Source organism: Mauremys reevesii, linkage group 3, assembly GCF_016161935.1.
Source record: "Mauremys reevesii isolate NIE-2019 linkage group 3, ASM1616193v1, whole genome shotgun sequence".
NCBI lineage: Eukaryota > Metazoa > Chordata > Testudines > Geoemydidae > Mauremys > Mauremys reevesii.
The window spans coordinates 5,017,273-5,037,049 of record NC_052625.1 but is presented as its reverse complement, the minus strand read 5'-3'; the positions used below and the strand labels follow the sequence as shown (position 1 = coordinate 5,037,049).

General features: G+C 38.8%; 1 protein-coding gene across 3 annotated transcripts in view; it reads left to right on the top strand.

The window, feature by feature from the left end:
• KIZ (kizuna centrosomal protein) overlaps nucleotides 1–19,777 on the top strand; it is a 93,712-nt gene that overhangs the window by 61,766 nt on the left and 12,169 nt on the right. For all 3 annotated transcript variants that reach the window (XR_005595751.1, XM_039528778.1, XM_039528777.1), the window contains 3 exons: nucleotides 2,215–2,380; nucleotides 3,455–3,520; nucleotides 17,765–17,864. Coding sequence is in view for 2 of the 3 variants with exons in the window: in XM_039528778.1 (XP_039384712.1) it covers nucleotides 2,215–2,380; nucleotides 3,455–3,520; nucleotides 17,765–17,864 (332 nt within the window). In the remaining variant the exon portion in view is untranslated. The remainder of the gene's footprint in view (nucleotides 1–2,214; nucleotides 2,381–3,454; nucleotides 3,521–17,764; nucleotides 17,865–19,777) is intronic.

The following is a 19,777-nucleotide window of genomic DNA, read 5'->3' as shown; positions in this document are numbered from 1 at the left end:
AGGGGATAATTGGAGATATACCAATGTCCTAGAACTGGAAGGGACCTTGAAAGGCCATTGAGTCCAGCCCCCTGCCTTCACTAGCAGGACCATTCTTTGCCCCAGATCCCTAAGTGGCCTCCTCAAGGATTAAACTCACAACCCTGGGTTTAGCAGGCCAATGCTCAAACCACTGAGCTATCCCTCCCACCCCTAAAGAGCTTAATCTTACTCATCTTAACAAAGGTTAAGAGGTGACTTGATTAGCCTATAAGTATTTACATGGGGAATAAATATTTAATAATGGGCTCTTCAGTCTAGCAGAGAAAGGTATAACATGGTCCAATGTCTGGAAGTTGAAACTAGACAAATTCAGACCAGGCATAAGGCATACCTTTAAAAAAAAAAAAAAAAAACAGTGAGAGTAATTAACCACTGGAACAATTTACCAAGAGTCATGGTGGATTCTCCATCACTGACCATTTTTAAATCAAGATGGGATGTTTTTCTAAACATTAAGCTCCAGGAATTATTTTGAGGAAATTCTGTGGCCTGTGTTATACAGGTCAGATTAGTTGATCACAGTGGTCTCTTCTGGCCTGGAATCTGTGATGGTGCACATGTCCATCAGTAACAGCATAGAATATATTACTAGTAGAACCTTTATGTCAGTTGACTTGCTTCTGATATAATACATTAGATTTGCATTGTGATGGACTCTAAATTGGAAACAAGTCTGTCTTTTCAATAATAAAAATATTTTGTGACCCTGGCTATATAACCTAATTTATTTTTAACATTAACAAAAAGCAATCACTTAGAATTTCCCTGATTTGTGTTGATGTGCTTTTGTTGTTTTCATGTATTGAAATCCTGTGCATGAGGTTAATTTAAAAAACAAAACAAAACCTTCATTGAAAGTTATTTGCTTACGATTCAAAAAGAGCCATTGTGGTCTCTTGGGTAAATAGTGGATTAAGAAAAAAAGCAAATGAGTAATATTTACCTATGGGACCTGAGTGATTCCAGTTGGAGCCATTCCATTCTCACAGGTAAACATATAAAGAAAGTCACAAAATCTAGGATTATTTCCATGAGACATCAGTCCAGATCCTTGGAGGTTCTCTCATTTATTGAACCATTAGATAATTAGAGCTTGAATCTAGTAAGATTTGCAGAATCAGGCCCCTGATTTGCACACTATATAATAAAAATCCTTAACAGATGGAGGGAGGAAAAAATGGAAACAATGCTCTATATTGATAAAAGGTTCATTTGAAAATACTGCATAAATTGTTATTTGCTTGTGTGTGTGTTGTGTACTTGATTTTAAGTTTTGGATCAAATCCATTTTTGAGTTATACAACCAAAAATTAAAAATATGTAAATTTCCATTTTAAAAAGCTTTAAATGCTCAGAAATAACTTTTTAAAAAAATTGCTAAAACTTGCTTCTAGAACGTTGCTAGTTGCTTTTAGCTCAGAGATATGTTTTTTTAGCAATTATAGCCTTCTGGGAAAATGTAGGTTTTAATTAAAGATAGAAAAAGCAAAAAAGAAAGCTAATACATCCTTAACTATAGAGATATGAATGGTGCTGCTGAAATACAGATGAATACAGCTGGGGACAATCAATAATACTGTACGTTTAGAGCCTCAACCGAAGCCCATTTAAATAAGTGGAAAGACTCTCATTGACTTCAGTGGGGTTTGGCTCAGGTCCTTCAGCCCCAAGTACATTGGGTTAGGTATAGTTTTACCTAGTCTTATTTTATTTGTGGTTTAGAACAATTTAGGTAAACTCTGGGCATGGTCCGCCTGGCCAAAGTGGATGAGGAAAAATGCTTCAAAATCCAGTTAGTCTGAACCAATTTTAAAATATTGTAACGGTGTTTCTGGCCTAGCATAGGTGATGGCACATTGTATTTTCTTTCCTTGATGGGTAACGCATCAATGACAAAACACTGATGATTTCTGGAAAATGTATTGCTTAAAAAAAAAAAGGTGTTGTAAGTTTGTGTTAGGAATTAAATTAAACTATGAAGTAAAGTAACAGCAATTTAACTCCAAGATAATTTAATATCTAACAACAAATATCCTGGCAACAGATTATATTGTTAAGTAAAGATTAACCTTCATTTATGTTGAAAAAGAATGTAGTTCTGAGACTAAGGATAATAGCGTGCTGTAGTTATTTTTACATATTTATTGACTTTATTTATTTTAAATGCTGTAGGTTACACTGTTATTGAGAGAGGTCCTTCCGGAAGAGTGTGGTGATAGGTCATCTATTCATAGTAATGAATCATCTTACCGCTTGCCATCAATTCTAAATGACAATGGGGAAATAAAGCAAACAAAACATGCTCAATGGCTTGACAGCATTGGTACAAGGGAACAAGGTAACTAGTGTTAAAAGAGCCACAGAAACAAATGCATTCAAAGTTATTGTCATTCTCGGTGTCTCAAGATATATGTATAAAATGTAATACCAAAGTCTGTAGAAAACTGTGTGTGTTACTGCAGTTCTGAGGAATTAACAAATTTCTTTTTTGTATTTACTGTGGGGTAATATAACATGCTCAAATGTCCACTAGTAGTAATTATTATTTCTGTTCACTTATTTTAAATGAGCATTCTATAATGATTAGATTTCTATTTTTCCTTTTTAAAGTAAGTTAGAAATGTAAGCCCTGTGTTGAAATCTGTCTGCCATTTATAAAACACATTTTGCCATATCAAAATTTAGGTAAATATTGTTTACTTATAAACCCAGATTGGGGAATAGACTTTTTTTTTTTTTTTTTCATTTTTGGAAATGAAAAATCCATGACAAGAAAAGCTGCATTGCATTTTTGAAGTTATGAATTGAATACGTTTATAAAAGTCTGGTTAATATCTTTAGCTAAAGAAAAGTCATATAACATAGTCTCTTGCAATGACTAAAATATGGTAACTTGCTTGGTATGCATTCAGAGCATTCCTTACATGAAAGACTAAAAGAGACAGGCAATTAGGATGCCGTCCTCTTTACACAGCAAACATAAACAAACAGAGTTAGATCTCCTAAATTCCTGCTAGCCTGACCCAGGGAGGAGAGAGATACTTTGATTTAAACTAATTAATTTTCCAGTATAATGTATACTATTGCTCTTGGACTATTGGGCAAGACTGTAGTGTTTATAGGTTTGGGGTTTTGTTGTTGGTTTTTTAAAAATCTCATCAGGACTTACATTATTTAAGATATTTGGTTAGCTCACTGCTTTCTCTGGAAGCTACACAGAGACACAGTAGCATCATATTTGACTAAAGTTCACAGTAGGCTCCTCTTTTAAGAACCATAATGGACAGTTTAGATCAATAAATAAGAGATAACAAAAGTGAAAAATTAAAGGGAATAGGGCTTAAAAGAAAACAAACCAGTCTGATCATTGTGGCTTTGAAATGTGTTTTCATTATTGTGTGTTCACATACAGAAGTCACAAGCTGGTGTGAAGATGAGAGCAAGGAAGAAAGCTTGGCAGAAAAGATTCCTATTACAGGTAAAAGTAATGGCTGCATAATAGCCTCAAATACAGTATTCAACTTTATTATATAATCAAAACATTGCATTTCAGTGGTTTGTGGATCCACTAATAGTGAGTAAATTCTGCTACTACATACTGCGCACAGAGATTAAACATAAGATCATAAAGTACACGCTTATGTTAACATAAACCAAGATGGAAAAATAACAGTGCCTATTTAATTCCTTGTAATCATGTTATACATTTAAACCATGTGAATATCCTCTGTCATTTAGCCTTTGAGGTCTTAGTATCGGTGTTACAAAGGTCAGTCTCCATGGGGAAGATCCAGTAATTATATGGCAAACTACAGATGTTTCTGATTTGATTCTTTTCTTTTCTGTAGTAATTGAACGTGTATCATTAGAATAAGAGCAGAAAAAACTGTGCTAGACAGGAAACGCTGCTTGTGCCTCTGTTATAAAGGCTGTCTGGTAATTTAAACATTTTATCAATAAGGTTTATCAAGACGTGCTAAGATCTCCCTGTAGCAGCTGTATTATGCTTGTTTAGATGGAATTTGAAAAATATCATTACTTTTTTAGTTTGAAGGTATCAATAGCATACACTAGTATTCAGGACAGAACTCTGTATTTGTAATCTGTCTAAATGTATTACCTTATTTTGTAAAGTGTGGACTACTTCATTATAAATTCAAGTGTATGGCTCAATGTTTATGCAGGTGTATATACAATGATATGGAGGTGATGAGGCATACATGTGCATATACAATATTTGTTGGTGGTTTTCTGGCTTGTTTTTTAAATATAAAAACAGTGTTCTTTCATAAGGAGAACAACTCATGCTTCTGTGGAGGGTTTTTTTTACATTTCTTTTGTGAACCCTGTTTTATAGCTCAAATATAAAGACTTACTCCTTGTATTCTAGGATTTCACCCTAAGAGTGGTTTCCCTTTATTAAACAAACAAATTAAAGGCATACTTTGACCTTTTTCCACTTTGGAGAGAGGGGAAAATACCTAAGCTTACTGGCTTTGTGTGCTGTTTTTCCTGTCCTGTATCCAAACATGGCTTTGTTTTTTAACAGAATAACTGAACTGAATTTTAGAGAGGAAAAAACACACAGTTTAGGAACCTTCAACTTTAACAGAATTAATGTGTAGCCTCAAAATGACAAATGCACTTTGAAAACGTGGGTGGGTGGTTAGTTAAACCTACTAAGATCCACGTTCTGAGTTCACTGTTTCTCCTGAAAAGAGTGGATGATATTACTAACACATAGACCAGTGTAAAGAATGGTCATTTTCTCTATGTAATTACATCACTAATAACTCCTTGAGGAGAACACAGAATCCTGAATTTGCATCTTAGTAGTCCGAGAACCTTTCAGTTTACTTTTCAGTTTCTTTTCATTTTAAGGTACATTCGTTGTGAGGTCTGAAACGCTTTGTACAATAGATTCCTCTGGGGTAAAGGTGCCTTCTAAGTACCATCCTATTTAAAAGACTCTCTTGGTTGGGGTCCAGTCTTGCATACTACTGACCCAAGTGTGGAGTCAAAGTGCTAGCATCCAGCACTCCAGGGGGCACTGGGTAGATCAAAGACTGGGCTGCTGTGCTGCAAGTGCAGGCAAAAGCAGACGTACCTCTTTGTGCAAGCAGACACCCTTTATGTTTTTCTTATTAAATGTTCGTGTCAAATATAAACAAAAACAAATATTACTATTTCTCTCTTTGTGAAACTACTGAGAAGCTTTAATCAATATTCAAATACTAAAATACTGGAAAAATCATTTTAATAAATTGACCCCTGTGCTTTACAATCAGTTCATGCCGATTGATGCCTTGCTTTCCACGCCAGTTCCAGCGTGATTTCGTCAACTAGTGTTCTGTCATTTTCTCAGAGCATGAGATATGCCATTTGAAAGCTAGGTTACTTCTTTCAGATGTGATACATCTTCAACCCATGATCTGCCACAGGTTTCAGTTGGCCTTTGTTGATTTCCTGACCCTTCTGTTAGTTTTCTAATAAAGTGCCTGTAAGTTTTGTCTGTCTGCTTGTCCCCAACACTCCGGGCTTTGTGGCCCTGGAACACTGAGCCCACTTGATGCCTAGACTAGAATTTTCAGACTGGTTTTACGAGAAAAAATTTTGAGCTCAGATTAACCTTTTTTTAATGGTTCATGTCTCTGATACTTTGTTACAGTTTTTCTGTACTACCTATACTAAGCTTAATGCGTCTAAGCTCAGTCTTGAACACTCAATTCACCACTTTCCGATGGGGATTCATTGCAACAAGGTGTTGAGACCTTAGAAGCACTTGAGGCTTTGGGGAATCATTGTAGCTCTTGATGGTCTTTTTGTCCTTACTGCCAATATTGAGAGGAGGGGCTTCAGCGTGTTTTTTATGAAGTCTGTGTTGAAACTTCATGGTTACCTGACAAAGCTCCTGGGCAGTTCTATTTTATTCCTCTTGTTCTGCTTTTGTTCCAAAATGTTCTCTTCGCCCTTGCCACCTGTGAAGGAGCGTCTGTGGCTTCAGGAAGATGAGAGTGACTGCTATATACTCTGGCTTGGAGTCAAGCGTGATGTATATGGGTGCTAGGGGTTACCCAGAGATAATCTGTTTTCATGAGGAGCACCTTAAGCCTCCTAGTGGTAACCTGAAAGTGCTTCATAGGATTCGTCTTTTAAACAGAGGCCTCAGTTGTTCTGCTCCGCTGAACAATTGGACCTAACTTCCCAATAGGACCAGCCGATCCACTTCAACTATCCACATTGAATCTAAGATCTCCTAAGTGTGTAAATGCTTTGATACCATCAGCACATTGCCACACCAGGGTGATGGTGCTGAGCTCTGACTCAGTTAATGAGGCATCACTTCCATGAAAGTACCAAATACAGAAGATACCATGTGAGAGCCAGACACCTTCCGATGCATCACTGTAGAAGCTCCAAACTGGAGCTGCAGGATACTCCTCTCCAGGTGTAGCAATTAGAGACGAAGTTAAGGAATCTTGTTACCTTGTTGAGTGAACTGTTAAGTGCTTTAGGTTCCCTAGTTTTAGTATCTCCGAAATAATAGTACCATCTCAATACCATGAGAGCACCATCAGAAATTGCTGGCCAGGGCACAGAAATCGATTCATCAACTCAGGCAGAGTCATTCTTTGTGCCAAGACCCTTTGGACCATGAGACTGAAAGTCTTTCTGCAGCTGGTGTTGATGCTTTAGAGTGGGATGAGGGGTATGTTTCTGAAGTTAATGAGTGCTCTTTGGACACGGATGAAGCTGTTTTTACCTCTACAGCAAAAGATCAGCAAAAAAGTGACTCTGCTCTAATGGGTTTGTTTTTCTAGCAACTTTTAAAGATGCTAACTAAGACAAATGGACTTCATTTAGTTACTGTCCAGGTACCTCAGGTGCCAAGACTGACTAGTCCCTGGATGAGGAGCCCACTTTGAATGGGATTGCTGTGACTTCCCATCCTATTCTTCATGAGTTTGCTGGAGAACTTTTGAAAGGCACCTTGGATCTCCTTCCCTTGTCCTGGTTGATTGGGGAAAAAATATTCCTTATCTGAGGACACTTCCAGCTGTATCTTCCACTCCACACACACATTCGTGATTGAGGTAGCTATTGCCAATGGGAAGAACAGTTGAACTCACAGCAGTGTGCCAAAACCCTGAACTTGATGATGGGATTTGTTTGATAATCAGGTTTACTATTCTGCAGCTACTACCAGACCTGTGTGATCAAAGGGCAGATCGAGCTAGGAAGGAAGTTGATGATCTGTCTTGGCAATAGGTAAAATCATACTTTGGTGTGAACGATAGTTATCAGAGCTGCTTCCAGGCCCATCAAGATAAATTTGGGGCCTGGTACACCATGTTCGCGGAGGCCCCACCCCCTCCCATTTCACCCCTACTATACACTGAGCTTTAGGGCTGATGGGTTAAATAACAGACATAACAGATGTTTTGGGGGCCCTGATTCAATTGTCACCCCTTCCCACACTACTTGTCAGAGCTGGCTGCTTCCTCAGGATTAGATGCCCAGAAGTATTCATGTTTGCAACAGATTCAGAAAAACCTTGAGGGCCTTCCGTTCCTTTTAGAACATAAGAATGGCCATATTGGGTCAGACCAATGATTCAGCTAACCCAGTATCCTTTTCCAACAGTGGCCAATGCCAGATGCTTCAGAGGGAATGAACAGAACAGGGCAATCATCAAGTGATCCATCCTGCATCATCCAGTCCCAGCATCTGGCAGTCAGAGGCTTAGGGACACCCAGAGCATGGGGTTCCATCTCTGACCATCTAGACTAATAGCCATTGATAGACCTATTCTCCAGGAACTTAGCTAATTCTTTTTTGAACTCATTGGCCTTCATAGAATCCCCTGGCAACAAGTTCCACAGGTTGACTGCATTGTGTAAAGTAGTACTTCCTTTTGTTTGTTTTAAACCTCCTGCCTAAGAATTTCATTTGATGTCCCCTGGTTATTGTGTTATGGAAGGGGTAAATAACATTTCCTTATTCATTTTGTCCACGCTATTCATGATTTTTTTAGACCTCTGTCATTTCCCCCCTTAGTCATCTCTTTTCCAAGCTGAAAAGTCCCAGTCTTTTTAATCTCCATATGCTTAATCATTTGTGTTGCCTTTCTCTGTACCTTTTCCCAATTCTAATATATCTTTTTTGAGATGGGGTGACCAGAACTTCACACAATATTCAAAGTTTGGGTCTAGCATGGATTTATGTAGTGGCATTACGATATTTACTGTCTTATTATCTATTCCTTTCCCAGTTGTTCCTAGCATTGTTAACTTCTTTTACTGCTTCTGTACATTGAGCCAATGTTTTCAGAGACCTATCCACAAGGACTCCAAGATTTCTTTCTTGAGTGGTAACAGTTAATTTAGACCCCATCATTTTGTATGTATAGTTGGGATTGTTTTCCAATATGCATTACTTTGCATTTATCAACATGGAATTTCATCTGCCATTTTGTTGCCTAGTCACCCAGTTTTAGGAGATCCCTTTGTAACTGTTTGCAGTCTGCTTTGGACTTAACTTTGAGAGATTAGGTCAAGGTTGCTTTTCAGAAGGCAATAAAGACTAAACCACTCAGTGTTCTCTGGGCTCGCAATGTCCTCATCCTTCTCCCATGAGGAAAGGAAAAGGCACCTGCTAAGAAGATGTCCGCATTCAGAGCTGCCCATTACCTCCAACATTTTTCTCAGGTCCTCTGGCTCAAGAGCAGTTGCAGAAACCAAAACAGACTAAGTCCCCTTTCTCAAGGCACCAGTAAACTAAATGGTTTTCAAAGGGTTCCATAGCATTAGCCAGTCAGCCATTCTCAGTAGTCTGCTGGAACCTTCATTTCAGAAGAAAGCTTCAAGCTGTCTGCCTCCAATGGCCCTAGTTATGATGGATGACACTCACTTCACCCTGCTCTTCCTCCTGGAAAAACTGCTGTGCATCTGTCAGGAAGTGATGCTGCATGAAATCAAATCTCTCCAAAGAGAGAGTGCTTCTCTTAGTGGCAAACCCTGCGTTGTGGAGAAGATGTGAGCAATTCACCTGCCGCTCCATGATAGTAGAAGTGGGCTTTTTAAACCCTTCTCGAAAGGAGAAGATTGAAGGTTTTTACACTGAAAGTCATTTTCCTGAGAGCCTTGACTTAAGCTCACAGAAGGCCATGTTATAATACCCCTCTACTAAGTAGCTCCTTACTTCACTTGGACTTCAGAGGGACTACTTATGGCATAAGGTATTATACAGCACGAGCAAGCGAATCACAGCCTGGCCCAAAATGAGTAAACTTTCAGGTCTAATAGGGGCTATCTCCACTGCAAGAAAAAGACCTGCAGCATGGCCGCAGCTGGCTCAGGTCAGATGAGACAGGCTCATGGGGCTAAAAATTGCAGTGTAGATGCTCTGGCTCAGGCTGGAGCCCAGGCTCTAAAACCCTGTGATGGGGGCAGGTCTCAGAGCCTGGGCTTCAACCCAAGCAGCAATATCTACACTGCAGTTTTTAGCCCCGCAGCCCAAGGTGGCCAGGTTCCGACACTCGGCGCGGCAGGTTTTTCATTGCAGTGTGGACATACCCATAGTGACTGATGCATATTATATCAGGTTGTACAAGGATAAACTGGTGGATGCTATGGATTCATCCTCCATTCTAGTTTCTTTCCTAAAGATTTTCACCTTAGAGAGACTGTCAAATATAGGCTTTGTACTTTTTTTTTTTTTTTTTGGTGGCTGCTTTATGAAGCATATAAAAGGCTTGAAATATAGAGAATATTAAATCTGTTGTGCTTGGTTTTGCTGGAGACCTGCTTGGAGGTCTTGTTTGTGCCTTGTGAGTCAACTCTGCACCTAATTGAAGGGCCAGGATTGAACAATCTTTAACAAAGATAGCGTCTCTCCCAAATGTTTGATTGTGTCTTTGAGTTAAATAGATATTAACAAAGATTCAAAGAGTTTGAATATAAATTACTTCCTGATTCCAGTCATCAGGTTTTACTTGTTGGCATCTTGAATGTCATAATCCTTCTGTTCTCCAGGTATCTTCACAATCTTCCCAGAGAGAGTAAAAAAGACCTGAATTTCTAATGTAAGAATAGGCAGGGGGGAAAAAATCTTTTAAAAAAATAATTTTTTTTAGGCCTTCCTCTCACATCCTAAAGAAGATAAAAGGGCACAAATCCAATTTTGTTTTGCTTTTCAGGTTGTCTTTAATGAGCCAATCATCCTGCCAACTTTTTTCCCCATGCCTGCACATCCTTCTTGGTGAGGTCCTTCTTTGAACGTGAAGTTAAAAGGTTCTTGGGGGTTCCAGTTGGAGTGGACTAATAAAGGCTTTAATAAGTCTTCCCAACTTTTGTTTCATTTGGTATCATTTCATTAGGAATCACTGTTATGAAAAGGTTCATGTGTAAATGACTGCGGATTGCATTTTTTTACTGTTGTGCTCTGACAGTCCTGCAGTGGGAAGGTCAAGTCACACATGCTATCTAGAGAAGTTTTGGCTCCTGGCTGCAGGGCTGTTTTGGCGCAAGGCATGCGGGTCTTCCTACGTATGTTTGAGAAACACTGAAAGTATGAGCTTAGTTTTGACATCTAGGCAGAAATGCCTGTTAGATCTTGCAATCTTCTCCCAAGTGTTTTGTTTTTTTCTCTCTCTCTTGGGATTTTTTTGAATTGGCCAATCTTTGAAAGTTTTTGCTTTTGTGAGAGCATGTCCTTTAAGCTTTGTCAGTTTATGCTTCTTGTTATGATTAGAGGTATCTTATATCTCTCTTCATTAAAATAAAAAACCCAAACAGATACTTTCATGTTTCTTTGTTGGGTATTGGCCTGCTTTTGGACACTGTTGAAGTGTTTTATCAGTGTTTTAATGCTGAGATTTCCTTCAGCTCTATATTCTCCAGAGAGTGAATCCTGTGATTGATATTTTTTTTAAAAGGGGAAATTATTTTCCTCTAACTTTGCTTCTTTGAAGGTATCACATAAGATTCTTATTTGTGGACCCATTTCCCATCAGAGTTTTGGAAGTATTCTCACCCTGTGTGTTTGCCTCTCTCCCTCTCTCTCTGCCTTTATATTAAGGGAATTTAGTGCTTATAAAAGGGTATTGGATTAACAACACTCAAAGTGCTCCCCACAAAACAGCACAGACAGCAGCTGCACGCATTGGGGAGCGGACTTCTACCAGGGTTAGGGTAGATAATAGTCTGTGGTGATTTAATCCTTGACTACACTTTTGAGACTACCAAAAATGTAACAATCACAATCAGTTGTGGTGGTGGAGGTTATTTAGATTGCGTTTGTGTAGCACCTAGCAATGCGGAAGCCCAATCAAGCCCCCAAGTGCTACTGTAATATAAATAATAATTATAATAGTATATACATTATTATAGATCATTATATATGATCTATAATAATATATGATCTATAATAATTAACAAGGTAACTAAAGCTGTAAGGTTTGTCAATGGTTTCTGATAGTGTTCATTTCAAGGGATGATTAACTTTGAATGTGACTAGATATCAAGATTGCTAACTGATATTGATCAAAGCATGCAAGAAAGGAGAAAGATAATCGGTTACCAAGAAGAACTATTGTAAGTGACGTTTCCTCTGGGTACCCCAAGGGGGTGGAGATTGGTGTGTGGACACACTTGCTGAAAAACCACTGCTTCCCCCACTCTTTCCTCTCCCCCCTCCCCCCAATTTTACCTGTGTTTGTATGTAGTTTTAGTTAATGTTATTGCACAGTAGTGATGACCCCCATACACACCCTGGCTTTGCTGATCTAGTTTACAGTTTTATGGTAAGTATGAGTGAGGGTCGGGGAGTGTGTGTGTGTTTTGCTGAGAGATTGTGTTGATTTGTGCAGGCGGTGAATGAGGGGCGGGTGCTGTGGTGAGGGGCTACATGTGTTTGGGATTATTGTGGGTGGTGATGGTGGTATGTGGGTGGTTTTGAAAAGCTATGGCAGTTTATTCTTTCCCTGTGTGCCTGGGGGATCTCCACTTCCCATGTACAAGAAAGGAGGGATTGGTATCAGCCACTTCTGCAGCAGTGTCCCCCACCACCCTGCTCTGTGTGGGATCAGGAATCTGCACAAGGGGAGTCCAAGCAATGAACAGGTACAGCTGGAGGATATGAACTTTGTTCCCCAGCTGGGCCTCCATAGTTACACCAGAAAGGATAGGATAGCCCTAACCTTCCACAGCCCTCCCCACTTTAAAGGGGCTCTTGGGGAAGCTATCAGTTGAGGAGGTCCTGGTAGTGTGGCTTCATTGGTGTGGCACTGACAGACTGGGGGCTCCAGGGATTCCATGTCCGGGCTGAAGCACAGAGCCTATGGAGGGGTGATCCCTGGCCTCCATGGAATCCCCAAGCATCAATAGTCTTTGAATTCTGTTGGGGGACAGAACATATATCCCACTCCTTCACCTCCCTCACCTTACAGAACAATTTGGAAATAATTCTGTGTGGAGATGCTCTGTTTTCCTCCCCATTTTCCACTTTCATGGAGTTTTCTTTTGTGAAAAGTTGTCTTTTGGCCCTATGGTAATTAAGTATTAAAGTTGTACAATTAAGCACTGAAAAGGCAGGAGAAGCAAAAGTGAATGTGCAGCCTTAACTCTGTGTGTGTGTGTGTGTGTGTGTGTGTGTGTGTGTGTGTGTGTGTGTGTGTGTGTGTGTGCGCGCGCGCTTAATGATACTCTTTAAATTGGTAGTTGCATGTTACCTAAGATGCACACATATTTTAAGTCTCTAAAAAATATTGTATTTAATGGTTTAAGAAAAAGCATGCCATTACATAATTAAAGGCGCCATTGTAGTGCAGATGGTTGAGTGCTCTTTTTAAATTTTTGCTTTTGTTGACTTTTGAGTGCTGTTCAGCCTAGTGTTATGTTAGGACGGCTTTTTGCATTTAATAAGGTTTAATTTAGTTGAGGGATTTCTGTAGCATGATATCATTAGTGTGCTAGAATTAGAGTTTTACCCCAAGAGAACCGCACAGAATTTGGTTTTATATAGTGTTTCATACTATCCCAAAGCTTGCTTAACTGTACACAAGCTGTTTTACAATACAGTGAATAAGAAACCTATTAGGACAATGATTATGCTGGAAAATATAGCAACCCTTACATGCTTAGCAGTAGTTCACATGTAGCCTTAGATATGATGATCGGTTTTACTGGGGAAGTGTGATTGCCAACAGTGGATTATTTTCCAAGGGACAATGTTGAACTAAGCCACGGTTCTATAAGGAACACAAAAATTAAGTCTTTTTCTGGCTGCTGTTAGATTTTGTGCCTTTACAATGCATTGATTACCGACGTTTTGTCACAATGACGAAACACTACAAATGCATATAATTATTACTACTTCCTTGCACTGCGATAAACCCTGTCGGCTAGGGATCAAGGCCACATTGTAGTAGGCCCTTGTACGCTTGTAATAAGACATTTCCCATAACAGCCTACAATATTGGCATATGACAATTCCAAAGCCAAGTGGGGGTTAAGATGAGGTATGAGCAAAGGGATCATGTTTATATAATAAGCATCAGCAACTGCCTGCCTCCCCTCCCCCCATCAAATGTTTTGTAGGCATCACAGCAGAGATGAGTTTTAAGGAAGGATTAGAAGAAAGATCATGTAGTGGATTTAGATTAAGATTTAGATTTTAAAGGGACTTCTCACATTCATAACGGGTGGGGTGCAAGAAAGCACACACGTGCTTGTGGAAAACATGGGCAATGAAAGCTGGTATCAGTAGGGCAAGAGTGGGGATTGATGGCACAATATTGTATTAGAATTGAAAAGCAGGGCAGAGCTAAGCTATGAAGGTGAAGGACAAGTAGTTTGTGTTTGATGTGGTGGAGGAGAGGAAGCCAATGAAGCGATGCAAAGAATGGCTGAAGGGTCTGGTGAGGGTGGTAGGATTGCAAGTGTTGATGCTAGAGCAGTGCAGAAGGCAGTACTCAAGATGCGAGATGTTCAAGGTCTGGACTTGAGTTTTAATAGTGTGGGCAGAAGAACGAGGCTGGAATTTTGAAAGGTTGCACAGGAAGAGGGAGCAGCAACTAGAAGTGGCTTGTATGTGTGGATAAAAAGAGATATGCAAGTCAAAGATGAAGCCCGTCTGACAACCCTTATGAGACAAGAGAGGGGAGGAGATGGGTGGGAAAAGAACAAGGGCTCATTTTTGACTGTATAAAATTTCAGTTGGTGGCTAGACATTATGATGAGATATTAAAGACTGGTTGAAAAGAGTTTGAGCAGATGGAGGGAGGTTTGGAGCAGAGAATTAGATTTGAGTCATCAGGGCAAAGTGTGGTTGAAGCCATAATTGCCGATATCCTCCAAAGATGGGTTGCAAACGCTTTAAAGGAGGGAGCCTAGGATGGAGCCATATGGGACTGCCCCTAAAAGAGGGAAGGAAGAGATGAGGACCCACCAAATGAGACATTGAACGAGCAATGAAAGAGGTGGGAGGAGAACCAGAAGATGGTAGAGTCACAAAAGTCCCCTGCTCCTCTCCCCCATTTGGTCCTTGGCATTTAAAAAGTTCCTTTGAACCTGGATATGTGTCAGGGTTTCTTTGCAGAATTCCAGCCTGAAATGAGGGATAGTCTAGGTCTAGCACTCCATCCTTCCCCAGCACTCATACCAAATCTTCTAAGAATGTCCAAAAAGCATATTTACCCTAATATGTAGCGCTCGCTGACCTGTGATGGTGATACAGTGATGCTAATATAGAAGTAAAGGTCTTCATGGGAAAATGTAAAGATTTGAACCCATCCAACCTATTTATATCCTGCTTGCTCAGTATGTGGTTAAAGCTGACATTAATATCCCTGGCTACTGCTATTAGATGATGAACTGCCGGGACTACTTTTTATTAGAACTTCAATAGGAGTTAAAAGGCCTGGCAAAATGACACTCTGAGCTGCAATTGCCTTGCTGGTGAGAATAGTTAATTGAGCAATCAGAAGTCTTCCCTCCCCTCCCCCCAAATCTATGTTCCATGGATGCACATGATTCTAATTTTCAGCCCTGCCTACTGTACTCACATAAATCTGAAAATCGGGGCTCCAATTTGGCCGCTGAATAGCGGTATGGCATAATGACACCTCTCTCAAGCTGCTGCCTTATTCTGCTGAATCTTAGCTTTCTTGTATAAAACAAAACCAAAGGAAGTCTCTAGCTGTCATGGTTGCAAAGAAAACTTCAAAAAACTGAGCATAGTGTAACAGCACCCAAGATCCCTATGGGAGTCTGCAGAGAACATGCAACCATAGCTCGGGGAGGTGTGAACTGCCCCAGTCCTCTCAGTGAGATGTTTGCTCAGATGCCCAGTGACATGAACGATTTCAGTCTTCGCATAAGAAAGGCGAGAAGGGCATCACAGATCTGCACTATTTACTGCGCGTGGTCTTATTTTGGTGCCACAGTTGGGCTAGCATCTGGGAGAGACTACCACATATTTCCCCCCAGCTCCTGGAGGCTAGCAGAGCCCAGGGGCCTATTCATGCCACACTGACTGGGAGCCGAGATCAAGGAGCTCAGAGGACATGCCCACTCACATCTGCATGACCTACTCTCAGGGGTGTTTAATTCGATAGAGTGGAGCTTATTTCGTGGGCAGAGCACCACGTTTTATTTCCCTATTGGCTCTCTGTTGAAAATACACCCCATTTGTTCCCATAAACGAGGCCTGCCTACAGTGTTTGCTGCATGTGCAAGATTTGCTGACCCTAAAAGTCCTTAAGATCATATTTTTTTTAATTAAAAAAAAAAAGCCAAAATCTTCAATCTGTTTTTTCCCCTCTGCTCTTTAGAAATAAACTGATTCCATTGAGACCTAACTCATCCAAATTGGATTAAAATTGTTGTAATACTTCACTGCTCAAAGAAACATATAAATAAACAACTTAGCATTATAAAGCTTTCAAAAATAAAAGCCCCTCTTTTCTTGATGTGTGCCTGTCTCTGTACCAGTACTACTGCCTGCAGCTCTAGCTGCTTTCACTCTCTCATCCAGGAGCTCCTCTTTTGATCTCCCACGGGTACATGTGCTTCTCTGCATGTGTTCCTCACTGTTTCCCTCACAGCAAAGTTTCTTTTCGTGTCACCAGCTCTTTTGAAAGTGGTCAGACTTCTCCCCGTGAAGTGGCATACTGCTGCCACTAGAACTCCTAGACTTTACCTCCTCTCGTCTTCCCCCGTGAATAAGATTTTTTTTCTTTTTTTGGCTTCATTGTTGGAAGTGCGTGACACACTGTGAGGAGGGTTTGTGTATCTTAAATCTGTTAACAGACTTGTATGCGTGATTCAGGTTATAGAAACTGTGTCTGATTATGTAATGCACATCCAGTTGTAAGGGGGAACTGTCAGAGCCTTAGAAATTATATTTTATTCTTTCGGGGATAAAATTAAGTTGGTAAGAGTTACAGTTGTTCATATTTTGGTTTTCAGTTGTATCTCACCTAAATAATGTTTAGGGCCTAAATCTCATTTACACTAAATCCACTTTACAGTATAAAGAAGCCTTAAAGTGAGTGTACTGTAATTTGAGAATCAAGCCCTGTAGTTCAGAACTATTTAAGAAAAGGCCTGATTAGATTCATGAGTTTGGAACTAAATTGGTATACAATTTGTACTCATTGAAGCACAGAGGGGAAGTGAGGCATGTAGAAAAAAGCAACCTGTTAAAAGAACCTTAAAATACATAGTTTATTGTCTGTTTCAGTCACAACATTAAGTGTTTTCTAGAAGTTGAGAGGGAGCAGGAATGACATAGCACAACAGAGAGAGAATTGTAGCCCTCTGAAAATAATCCGAATGGAAGAGGAAGGCAAATAGAAATGTATTCACTACCCAGTGACCTGAGTAAACAAGACTTCAGGAAAAGGGAAAAGAAAACAATTGAGAGAAAATATACATATATAAATATACATAACAGTGAGATTTTGCTTAAGTTGACACATGATGACAGCTATTGGAACAGAATCTCAGTACCCCAAAGGCGGTTTCTCTGAAATTAGTTAAAACGTGCAAAAATGCACTAATCGTGTGCAGTTATTTCTACAGATAACTTTCTGTCTGTCCAAAGGAGATTGTGTGTTGTACTGTTGTCAGTTCTGCCAAGTCATGAGAATAAAACCTCAGGTGTAAAAACAAATGGAACAGAACTAAAGTATGAGTCAATTCCTTGTTTCGCAGATTTACAGAGGCTGGGACTGATAAACGAATGGCATGGGCAGGTTTTAAAGAGAGTCCCATGTGGTAAAGGGGCTGAGCTTTGTGGGTCAGGGATGAGGATTTTTTTATTTTGTTTTACAAATAAAGTAAACTTACCTCATGGGAGTGTCCCTGTCCCAAGCAATGGAGATTGAATTGACCAGTTTATTAAAAATAATACCAGGGACACATTTTGCTAGTGCATTCTGTTCCTCTGTCACTGTACATTTTTAAAATAGACCCTTAAAATAGTATCGCTTTGATACTCTTCAATTGTACTTTCTTCCAAAATATCACAAGAAAAACACATAGTGAACAGTTATTTTATAATATGTAGTATTGATTTCAGAGTCCATGACACCTGCTTGTTCTCTGTTGCTTAAATAATATGTTTCCATTGATTTCTGTAAGTCAAAAGTTACTGTGTGGACTACCTTTTAATTAAGTGTTTGCTAAATGTTTACATTTGGTGTTTATACTTACCACAGGTTTGAATATCGGAAGCAATAGTTTCAAGACCAAGAAAATCAACCAAATCAGTTCTGAAGCTAGTTTTTCATCTAGTGAAGGAAGAAGTCCTTTGTCAAGGTAAAGTCATTAGAGCATTTCATTTCTGAATGGCTTTAGCAGAGTAAGAAGTGCTAGTAGAAAATGAAAAAAACCCTGAATATATATTATTTTGTTTGTGACTTGTACAAGGGTTAAGGTTCGTATTTGTGTTTATTCAGTATAACAACCTAAACTTTAGTACACCTTAGAAAATATTTGCACCAAAGTCAGGTATTGTTTTGCAGCTGTTGTTTTCTCATTTTAAGACTCAATTGACATCTCAGTGAACCACAAATTAGCGTGTACAGCTGCTCTCAGTAGGGCTACTTAGAGACCAGACAATAGAAGTTGTCAGGAAAAGGGCAGACATAAAACATAGTCTCGAAGAAATAAAGTGGCGTGTTTCTTCTTGTAGATGTAGCTGAGAAGTAAACTAACTGTAGCTCAATCCGTATATTTTTAAAAGTATTTGATGCTAGAGTATTTGCTACTTTCTTTTCTTTTACTTTCAAATTGAGTATGTTTAATTAATGACCTTGCCTTTTTCTTAAAGGTGCAATTTATCTTTTTAGACTGGTAAAACTGCAGCAGTTCCTTTTGATTCTTTGAGCAGTGTGATGTTAGATGTTCCTTGAATTTGTCATCAGCATGAAATACTAATCAAACAGTGGCAGTCAAATTAGTGGTCAAGAAACCATAGAAAATGGAATATAACACAACTATCTCCTGAAATTTTAGCTTGGCTTTAGATTGTTATCTGGATGCTTATTAAAACATCACAGTAAGTGGATTCTGTTAGTATGTGGTTCCTTGTCAGAAAACTGCCATTTATGACAGCCGATAAAATACTTTAAAACATTTTGATGAATTATTTAATCCTATCTAAATGTTTACGTCCTTTTGTACTTCGTAATATTCATAATGATTTTATTGACATTTATTGTCATAGGAAACAGTTCCAAGATAATTTTAGAAGAAATCTGAATTTCTTATTTTGTGCTGATTTATATTTCATTTAAAAAAATCACAAGAGTTTCTCTTATTCCAATGCAATAAAGTTAATTAATGTGAAATGATTAAGATTTGTGTAAAATATTGACAAAGTAAGTTTTTGCTTTTGTTTAAAATAAAACTTTCCATTTTAAGATGATTAAACTTTCCTGTATTGTAACCTAATTTCTATTTGGGAGACTGATAACTCTAAGCAAATAAAACCTAATATTATGAAGTGCAAATGAGTTTGTTTATATAATTTTTTTAAAGCCCCATGTTTATACATTTTTAGTTAGCCTCTGCTCCCATTGACTTCAGTGAGAGAAGGATCAGGCCCTTAATGTGATTATAAAAAAGCAGGTCTTAGGTCTTTTAAGAAAATATGTACAATTTAATGAACTATGCAAAAATATTTTCAAGCATTAATTTTACTTTGTTTAACATGTTACAGTGCTGGTTTATAATGTATGTTGGCAACTTTCACCATTTATTTAAATGCTATTCATGTACAATTCTTTAGTCTTAATTTTACCTTTTCAAATTCATATGCACAGTAGGCAGATTTTGGAAACCATTTACTTTGCCTAATAATTTCGTGCCTTTGATCTCTTAGAAGTAAACATTTAGAACTAAATCCTGGATTGAGATATTTTTAAAGGGTTTTTTTTAAAGTTGTATCATAAAGTTATTTTCCCGAATAACTTAGAAATAATAGTGCCTTTTCAACATAAAGTCTATTAGTAACACTTGCTGCTGGACACTTGACATCTGTCTTACAAAGATATTTGGAAGCGCAAAGTAGCCAAAGTAGTATGAAAGAATGGGAAATAGAGAGCTGAGGTGGTTGCTTATTTGTGGTGGGGATGCAGTGAAATTTCTTAGAGGCTTACATTTAAGGATTCCACTTATTGCAGTCACTTCTTGTGCTTTATTGCTTTTACAAGTGGTCTCGAAACCAG